Here is a 9,953-nt window from a genome sequence, read left to right as displayed (position 1 = left end):
TCCTCTCCGAGTTCTACGGCCCTCATCCAATACTGACCCTACCCTGCTGTGGTCTGAGGTAAACACACCCTCATCCCAGCTACTGACCCTACCCTGCTGTGGTCTGAGGTAACCTCATCAGACTACTGACCCCACCCTGCTGTGGTCTGAGGTAAACACACCCTCATCCAGCTACTGACCCTACCCTGCTGTGGTCTGAGGTAAACACACCCTCATCCAGCTACTGACCCTACCCTGCTGTGGTCTGAGGTAAACACACCCTCATCAGACTCCTGACCCTACCCTGCTGTGGTCTGAGGTAACCTCATCAGACTACTGACCCTACCCTGCTGTGGTCTGAGGTAAACACACCCTCATCAGACTACTGACCCTACCCTGCTGTGGTCTGAGGTAAACACACCCTCATCAGACTACTGACCCTACCCTGCTGTGGTCTGAGGTAAACACACCCTCATCAGGCTACTACCCTACCCTGCTGTGGTCTGAGGTAAACACACCATCATCAGACTACTGACCCTACCCGGCTGTGGTCTGAGGTAACCTCATCAGACTTACTGACCCTACCCTGCTGTGGTCTGAGGTAAACGCACCTCATCAGGACTACTGACCCTACCCTGCTGTGGTCTGAGGTAACCTCATCAGACTACTGACCCTACCCTGCTGTGGTCTGAGGTAACCTCATCAGACTACTGACCCTACCCTGCTGTGGTCTGAGGTAAACACACCCTCATCAGGCTACTTAACCCCCCTACCCTGCTGTGGTCTGAGGTAAACACACCCTCACATCTAGGCTACTAACCCTACCCCTGCTGTGGTCTGAGGTAAACACACCCTCATCAGACTACTGACCCTACCCTGCTGTGGTCTGAGGTAAACACACCCTCATCAGGCTACTAACCCTACCCTGCTGTGGTCTGAGGTAAACACACCCTCATCAGGCTACTGACCCTACCCTGCTGTGGTCTGAGGTAAACACACCCTCATCAGACTACTGACCCCACCCTGCTGTGGTCTGAGGTAACCTCATCAGACTACTGACCCTACCCTGCTGTGGTCTGAGGTAACCTCATCAGACTACTGACCCTACCCTGCTGTGGTCTGAGGTAAACACACCCTCATCAGACTACTGACCCTACCCTGCTGTGGTCTGAGGTAAACACACCCTCATCAGGCTACTGACCCTACCCTGCTGTGGTCTGAGGTAAACACACCCTCATCAGACTACTGACCCTACCCTGCTGTGGTCTGAGGTAAACACACCCTCATCAGGCTATTGACCCTACCCTGCTGTGGTCTGAGGTAACACACAACGACATAGCAACTGTCTCTGACCTGTAGAATAGCATTGTGTTATATATTATTATGTATATGAAACCCTATTCAACTCATTCCAGGTGAAGCTGGTTGAGAGAATGCCAAGAGTGTACAAAGCTGTCATCAAGACAAAAGGTGGCTTCAAATATAAAATGTATTTTGATTTGTTTAACACTTTTTTGGTTACTACATGATTCCATATGTGTTATTTTATAGTTGTGATGTCTTCACTATTATTCCACAATGCCCAGGTCTGTGATGTGATGAAGGGTCTCATCATGCTATCTCTCCTCTCTCTCTCCTCCCCACCACAGTGGGTCTCCTCTCTCTCTCTCCTCCCCACCACAGTGGGTCTCCTCTCTCTCTCTCCTCCCCACCACAGTGGGTCTCTTCTCCTCTCTCTCTCTCCTCCCCACCATAGTGGGTCTCCTCTCCTCCAGCCAGCGCAGGTCTGTGATGTGATGAAGGGTCTCATCATGCTATCTCTCCTCTCTCTCTCTCTCTCTCTCTCTCTCCTCCCCACCACAGTGGGTCTCCTCTCTCTCTCTCTCTCCTCCCCACCACAGTGGGTCTCCTCTCTCTCTCTCTCCTCCCCACCACAGTGGGTCTCCTCTCCTCTCCTTTCTCCTCTCTCTCCTCCCCACCACAGTGGGTCTCCTCTCCTCTCTCTCTCTCTCTCTCCTCCCCACCACAGTGGGTCTCCTCTCTCTCTCTCTCCTCCCCACCACAGTGGGTCTCCTCTCCTCTCTCTCTCTCTCTCTCTCTCCTCCCCACCACAGTGGGTCTCCTCTCCTCCAGCCAGCGCAGGTCTGTGATGTGTTGAAGGGTCTCATCATGCTATCTCTCCTCTCTCTCTCTCTCTCCTCCCCACCACAGTGGGTCTCCTCTCCTCCAGCCAGCGCAGGTCTGTGATGTGATGAAGGGTCTCATCATGGTCCTGTGTTACGTGATGATGAGCTACGTGGACTACAGCATGATGTACCACTTGATCAGAGGACAGTCTGTCATCAAACTCTATATTATCTACAACATGCTGGAGGTAACGCACTGATTTATCACCTGTACCTGCAGCTTTACATACCTCACCTGTACCTGCAGCTTTACATACCTCACCTGTACCTGCAGCTTTTCATACCTCACCTGTACCTGCAGCTTTTAATACCTCACCTGTACCTGCAGCTTTTAATACCTCACCTGTACCTGCAGCTTTTAATACCTCACCTGTACCTGCAGCTTTTAATACCTCACCTGTACCTGCAGCTTTTCATACCTCACCTGTACCTGCAGCTTTTAATACCTCACCTGTACCTGCAGCTTTTAATACCTCACCTGTACCTGCAGCTTTTAATACCTCACCTGTACCTGCAGCTTTTCATACCTCACCTGTACCTGCAGCTTTTCATACCTCACCTGTACCTGCAGCTTTTAATACCGCACCTGTACCTGCAGCTTTTAATACCTCACCTGTACCTGCAGCTTTTAATACCTCACCTGTACCTGCAGCTTTTAATACCTCACCTGTACCTACAGCTTTTAATACCTCACCTGTACCTGCAGCTTTTCATACCTCACCTGTACCTGCAGCTTTTAATACCACACCTGTACCTGCAGCTTTTAATACTTCACCTGTACCTGCAGCTTTTAATACCTCACCTGTACCTGCAGCTTTTAATACCACACCTGTACCTGCAGCGTTTAATACCTCACCTGTACATACAGCTTTTCACACCACACCTGTACCTGCAGCTTTTAATACCTCACCTGTACCTGCAGCTTTTAATACCTCACCTGTACCTGCAGCTTTTAATACCTCACCTGTATCTGCAGCTTTTAATACCTCACCTGTACCTGCAGCTTTTAATACCACACCTGTACCTGCAGCGTTTAATACCTCACCTGTACATACAGCTTTTAATACCTCACCTGTATCTGCAGCTTTTAATACCTCACCTGTACCTGCAGCTTTTAATACTTCACCTGTACCTGCAGCTTTTAATACCTCACCTGTACCTGCAGCTTTTAATACCTCACCTGTACCTGCAGCTTTTAATACCTCACCTGTACCTGCAGCTTTTAATACCACAACAGTACCTGCAGCTTTTCATACCTCACCTGTACCTGCAGCTTTTAATACCACACCTGTACCTGCAGCTTTTAATACCACACCTGTACCTGCAGCTTTTAATACCTCACCTGTACCTGCAGCTTTTAATACCTCACCTGTACCTGCAGCTTTTAATACCTCACCTGTACCTGGAGCTTTTAATACCTCACCTGTACCTGCAGCTTTTAATACCTCACCTGTACCTGCAGCTTTTAATACCTCACCTGTACCTGCAGCTTTACACTGAGACACACTCACACAACCGACTAACCGTGTGTGCGTGTGCGCGTGCGTGTGCGTGTACATGTGTGTGTGTGTGTGTGTGTTCCCTGCAGGTAGCAGACCGGTTGTTCTCTTCGTTTGGTCAGGACATTCTGGACGCTCTCTACTGGACCGCCACAGAACCTAAAGAGAAGAAGAGAGCTCATATAGGAGTTGTTCCTCACTTCCTCATGGCTGTTCTATATGTCTGTATCCTTACCTACTGATCCTATAGAGATGGTATAGGAGTTGTTCCTCACTTCCTCATGGCTGTTCTATATGTCTGTATCCTTACCTACTGATCCTATAGAGATGGTATAGGAGTTGTACCTCACTTCCTGTCTGTATCCTTACCTACTGAACCTAAAGAGATGGTATAGGAGTTGTACCTCACTTCCTGTCTCTATCCTTACCTACTGAACCTATAGAGAGATGGTGTAGGAGTTGTAGCTCACTTCCTGTCTGTATCCTTACCTACTGAACCTATAGAGAGATGGTATAGGAGTTGTACCTCACTTCCTGTCTGTATCCTTACCTACTGAACCTGTAGAGAGATGGTATAGGAGTTGTAGCTCACTTCCTGTCTGTATCCTTACCTACTGAACCTATAGAGAGATTGTATAGGAGTTGTACCTCACTTCCTGTCTGTACCCTTACCTACTGAACCTAAAGAGAGATGGTAAAGGAGTTGTACTTCACTTCCTGTCTGTATCCTTACTAACTGAACCTAAAGAGAGACAGTATAGGAGTTGTACATCACTTCCTGTCTCTATCCTTACCTTCTGAACCTATAGAGACGGTATAGGAGTTGTACATCACTTCCTGTCTCTATCCTTACCTACTGAACCTAAAGAGGGATTGTATAGGAGTTGTACCTCACTTCCTCATGGGGTGTGTGTATTATAAGATTGTTTTCCTGTGTGTGTGTATTATAACGGTTTTGACTTGAGGTTATTGTTTGTTAGGGTAGATGTCACCCCTCTTTTTATTGTGTGTATCAGGTTGTGTTAGTGTGTATCAGGTTGTGTTAGTGTGTTATCAGGTTGTGTTAGTGTGTATCAGGTTGTGTTAGTGTGTTATCAGGTTGTGTTAGTGTGTGTGTATCAGGTTGTGTTAGTGTGTATCAGGTTGTGTTAGTGTGTATCAGGCTGTGTTAGTGTGTATCAGGTTGTGTTAGTGTGTTATCAGGTTGTGTTAGTGTGTATCAGGTTGTGTTAGTGTGTATCAGGTTGTGTTAGTGTGTATCAGGTTGTGTTAGTGTGTGTCAGGTTGTGTTAGTGTGTTATCAGGTTGTGTTAGTGTGTATCAGGTTGTGTTAGTGTGTATCAGGTTGTGTTAGTGTGTATCAGGTTGTGTTAGTGTGTATCAGGTTGTGTTAGTGTGTTATCAGGTTGTGTTAGTGTGTATCAGGTTGTGTTAGTGTGTATCAGGTTGTGTTAGTGTGTTATCAGGTTGTGTTAGTGTGTATCAGGTTGTGTTAGTGTGTATCAGGTTGTGTTAGTGTGTATCAGGCTGTGTTAGTGTGTATCAGGTTGTGTTAGTGTGTTATCAGGTTGTGTTAGTGTGTATCAGGCTGTGTTAGTGTGTATCAGGTTGTGTTAGTGTGTTATCAGGTTGTGTTAGTGTGTATCAGGTTGTGTTAGTGTGTTATCAGGTTGTGTTAGTGTGTTATCAGGTTGTGTTAGTGTGTATCAGGTTGTGTTAGTGTGTTATCAGGTTGTGTTAGTGTGTTATCAGGTTGTGTTAGTGTGTGTTATCAGGTTGTGTTAGTGTGTATCAGGTTGTGTTAGTGTGTATCAGGCTGTGTTAGTGTGTATCAGGTTGTGTTAGTGTGTTATCAGGTTGTGTTAGTTAGTGTGTATCAGGTTGTGTTAGTGTGTATCAGGTTGTGTTAGTGTGTTATCAGGTTGTGTTAGTGTGTATCAGGTTGTGTTAGTGTGTTATCAGGTTGTGTTAGTGTGTATCAGGTTGTGTTAGTGTGTTATCAGGTTGTGTTAGTGTGTATCAGGTTGTGTTAGTGTGTTATCAGGTTGTGTTAGTGTGTGTATCAGGTTGTGTTAGTGTGTGTGTATCAGGTTGTGTTAGTGTGTGTGTATCAGGTTGTGTTAGTGTGTGTGTATCAGGTTGTGTTAGTGTGTGTGTATCAGGTTGTGTTAGTGTGTATCAGGTTGTGTTAGTGTGTATCAGGTTGTGTTAGTGTGTATCAGGTTGTGTTAGTGTGTATCAGGTTGTGTTAGTGTGTTATCAGGTTGTGTTAGTGTGTATCAGGTTGTGTTAGTGTGTGTGTGTGTGTGTTTGTGTGTGTATCAGGTTGTGTTAGTGTGTGTATCAGGTTGTGTTAGTGTGTGTGTGTGTGTGTGTGTGTGTGTATCAGGTTGTGTTAGTGTGTGTGTATCAGGTTGTGTTAGTGTGTGTGTATCAGGTTGTGTTAGTGTGTGTGTATCAGGTTGTGTTAGTGTGTATCAGGTTGTGTTAGTGTGTATCAGGTTGTGTTAGTGTGTATCAGGTTGTGTTAGTGTGTTATCAGGTTGTGTTAGTGTGTATCAAGTTGTGTTAGTGTGTGTGTATCAGGTTGTGTTAGTGTGTGTGTATCAGGTTGTGTTAGTGTGTGTGTATCAGGTTGTGTTAGTGTGTGTGTATCAGGTTGTGTTAGTGTGTTATCAGGTTGTGTTAGTGTGTTATCAGGTTGTGTTAGTGTGTATCAGGTTGTGTTAGTGTTTATCAGGTTGTGTTAGTGTGTATCAGGTTGTGTTAGTGTGTGTTTTCAAGTTGTGTTAGTGTGTGTTATCAGGTTGTGTTAGTGTGTGTTATCAGGTTGTGTTAGTGTGTTATCAGGTTGTGTTAGTGTGTATCAGGTTGTGTTAGTGTGTATCAGGTTGTGTTAGTGTGTATCAGGTTGTGTTAGTGTGTGTTTTCAAGTTGTGTTAGTGTGTGTTATCAGGTTGTGTTAGTGTGTATCAGGTTGTGTTAGTGTGTATCAGGTTGTGTTAGTGTGTATCAGGTTGTGTTAGTGTGTGTTATCAGGTTGTGTTAGTGTGTGTATCAGGTTGTGTTAGTGTGTGTGTATATCAGGTTGTGTTAGTGTGTGTGTATCAGGTTGTGTTAGTGTGTATCAGGTTGTGTTAGTGTGTTATCAGGTTGTGTTAGTGTGTTATCAGGTTGTGTTAGTGTGTATCAGGTTGTGTTAGTGTGTATCAGGTTGTGTTAGTGTGTTATCAGGTTGTGCAAGTGTGTTATCAGGTTGTGTTAGTGTGTTATCAGGTTGTGTTAGTGTGTTATCAGGTTGCGTTAGTGTGTTATCAGGTTGTGTTAGTGTGTTATCAGGTTGTGTTAGTGTGTATCAGGTTGTGTTAGTGTGTATCAGGTTGTGTTAGTGTGTTATCAGGTTGTGTTAGTGTGTCTATCAGGTTGTGTTAGTGTGTCTATCAGGTTGTGTTAGTGTATCTATCAGGTTGTGTTAGTGTGTGTATCAGGTTGTGTTAGTGTGTATCAGGTTGTGTTAGTGTGTATCAGGTTGTGTGTGTGTATCAGGTTGTGTTAGTGTGTTATCAGGTTGTGTTAGTGTGTTATCAGGTTGTGTTAGTGTGTTATCAGGTTGTGTTAGTGTGTGTTTTCAAGTTGTGTTAGTGTGTGTATCAGGTTGTGTTAGTGTGTATCAGGTTGTGTTAGTGTGTATCAGGTTGTGTTAGTGTGTGTTATCAGGTTGTGTTAGTGTGTGTTATCAGGTTGTGTTAGTGTGTGTATCAGGTTGTGTTAGTGTGTATCAGGTTGTGTTAGTGTGTGTGTATCAGGTTGTGTTAGTGTGTTATCAGGTTGTGTTAGTGTGTATCAGGTTGTGTTAGTGTGTTATCAGGTTGTGTTAGTGTGTATCAGGTTGTGTTAGTGTGTATCAGGTTGTGTTAGTGTGTTATCAGGTTGTGTTAGTGTGTGTTATCAGGTTGTGTTAGTGTGTCTATCAGGTTGTGTTAGTGTGTCTATCAGGTTGTGTTAGTGTGTGTATCAGGTTGTGTTAGTGTGTATCAGGTTGTGTTAGTGTGTTATCAGGTTGTGTGTGTGTGTATCAGGTTGTGTTAGTGCGTTATCAGGTTGTGTTAGTGTGTTATCAGGTTGTGTTAGTGTGTATCAGGTTGTGTTAGTGTGTTATCAGGTTGTGTGTGTGTGTATCAGGTTGTGTTAGTGTGTTATCAGGTTGTGTTAGTGTGTGTATCAGGTTGTGTTAGTGTGTTATCAGGTTGTGTTAGTGTGTATCAGGTTGTGTTAGTATGTATCAGGTTGTGTTAGTGTGTATCAGGTTGTGTTAGTGTGTGTTATCAGGTTGTGTTAGTGTGTTATCAGGTTGTGTTAGTGTGTTATCAGGTTGTGTTAGTGTGTATCAGGTTGTGTTAGTGTGTTATCAGGTTGTGTTAGTGTGTATCATGTTGTGTTAGTGTGTTATCAGGTTGTGTTAGTGTGTTATCAGGTTGTGTTAGTGTGTATCAGGTTGTGTTAGTGTGTATCAGGTTGTGTTAGTGTGTGTTATCAGGTTGTGTTAGTGTGTGTTATCAGGTTGTGTTAGTGTGTTATCAGGTTGTGTTAGTGTGTTATCAGGTTGTGTTAGTGTGTATCAGGTTGTGTTAGTGTGTTATCAGGTTGTGTTAGAGTGTATCAGGTTGTGTTAGTGTGTATCAGGTTGTGTTAGTGTGTTATCAGGTTGTGTTAGTGTGTTATCAGGTTGCGTTAGTGTGTGTATCAGGTTGTGTTAGTGTGTTGTCAGGTTGTGTTAGTGTGTATCAGGTTGTGTTAGTGTGTGTATCAGGTTTTGTTAGTGTGTATCAGGTTGTGTTAGTGTGTATCAGGTTGTGTTAGTGTGTGTTATCAGGTTGTGTTAGTGTGTGTTATCAGGTTGTGTTAGTGTGTGTTATCATGTTGTGTTAGTGTGTATCAGGTTGTGTTAGTGTGTTATCAGGTTGTGTTAGTGTGTATCAGGTTGTGTTAGTGTGTATCAGGTTGTGTTAGTGTGTTATCAGGTTGTGTTAGTGTGTATCAGGTTGTGTTAGGTGTTAGCAGGTTGTGTAGTGGTGTATCAGGTTGTGTTAGTGTGTATCAGTGTGTTAGGTGTTCAGGTTGTGTTGTGTATCAGGTTGTGTTAGGTGGTTATCAGTTGTGTTAGTGTGTTATCAGGTTGTGTTAGTGTGTTATCAGGTTGTGTTAGTGTGTATCAGGTTGTGTTAGTGTGTTATCAGGTTGTGTTAGTGTGTATGAGGTTGTATTAGTGTGTATCAGGTTGTGTTAGTGTGTTATCAGGTTGTGTTAGTGTGTTATCAGGTTGTGTTAGTGTGTTATCACGTTGTGTTAGTGTGTTATCAGGTTGTGTTAGAGTGTTATCAGGTTGTGTTAGTGTGTATCAGGTTGTGTTAGTGTGTGTGTGTGTGTGTGTGTGTGTGTGTGTGTGTGTGTGTGTGTGTGTGTGTGTGTGTGTGTCAGGCTGTTTTCCTGAGTGTGTATCAGTTCTTCATGCGATCCTGATCCTGGTCCAGGCCACGACTCTGAACGTCGCCTTCAACTCTCACAACAAGTCTCTGCTCACCATCATGATGTCCAACAACGTGAGTCCACACACACACACACACACACACACACTGAGACACACACACACACACACTGAGACACACCCAGAGCAGTGATGGTTGTGTTTCTCTGTAGTTTGTGGAGATCAAAGGAAGTGTGTTTAAGAAGTTTGAGAAGAACAACCTCTTTCAGATGTCTAACAGTGGTGAGTACAACGACCTCTGACCTCTGACCCCTTGGCTCGTCTCTCTGACCCCCTGACTCCCCTCTGACCCCTTGGCTCGTCTCTCTGACCCCCTGACGCCCCTCTGACCCCTTGGCTCGTCTCTCTGACCCCCTGACGCCCCTCTGACCCCTTGGCTCGTCTCTCTGACCCCTTGGCTCTTCTCGCTAACCCCTGACCTCTCTCTGACCCCTTGGCTCGTCTCTCTGACCCCTGACCTCTCTCTGACCCCTTGGCTCGTCTCTCTCAAATCCTGGTGGTCATTTTCTGCCATTAAAACATTTTTATTCCCTCTGGGGTTGTTATTGAGGTAAATATAACAGTAATTCTGCTTTTCTCTCCGTCTCTCTCCCCTCCTCTCTCTCTCCCCTCCTCCCCATCTCTCTCTCCCTCTCTCTCCCTCCCCTCCTCCCTCCCTCTCTGTCCCCTCCTCTCTCTCTCTCCCCCCTCCTCCCCTCTCTCCCTCCTCCCTCTCTCTCCCTCCTCTCTCTCTCTCTCCCCTCC

The 9,953-nt window shown here is 45.1% G+C and overlaps 1 protein-coding gene across 1 annotated transcript in view; it reads left to right on the top strand.

The window, feature by feature from the left end:
- Nucleotides 1-2,137: 2,137 nt before the first annotated feature.
- LOC115183507 (transmembrane anterior posterior transformation protein 1 homolog) overlaps nt 2,138-9,953 on the top strand; it is a gene marked incomplete at its 5' end in the record, with an annotated part of 18,577 nt that continues 10,761 nt past the window's right edge. Inside the window, 4 exons of the mRNA XM_029744719.1 lie at nt 2,138-2,353; nt 3,754-3,889; nt 9,167-9,264; nt 9,362-9,431. Coding sequence (XP_029600579.1) covers nt 2,138-2,353; nt 3,754-3,889; nt 9,167-9,264; nt 9,362-9,431 — 520 coding nt within the window. The remainder of the gene's footprint in view (nt 2,354-3,753; nt 3,890-9,166; nt 9,265-9,361; nt 9,432-9,953) is intronic.

Source organism: Salmo trutta, unplaced genomic scaffold (assembly GCF_901001165.1).
Source record: "Salmo trutta unplaced genomic scaffold, fSalTru1.1, whole genome shotgun sequence".
Classification (NCBI taxonomy): domain Eukaryota; kingdom Metazoa; phylum Chordata; class Actinopteri; order Salmoniformes; family Salmonidae; genus Salmo; species Salmo trutta.
This window is presented reverse-complemented; position numbering and strand designations above follow the sequence as displayed.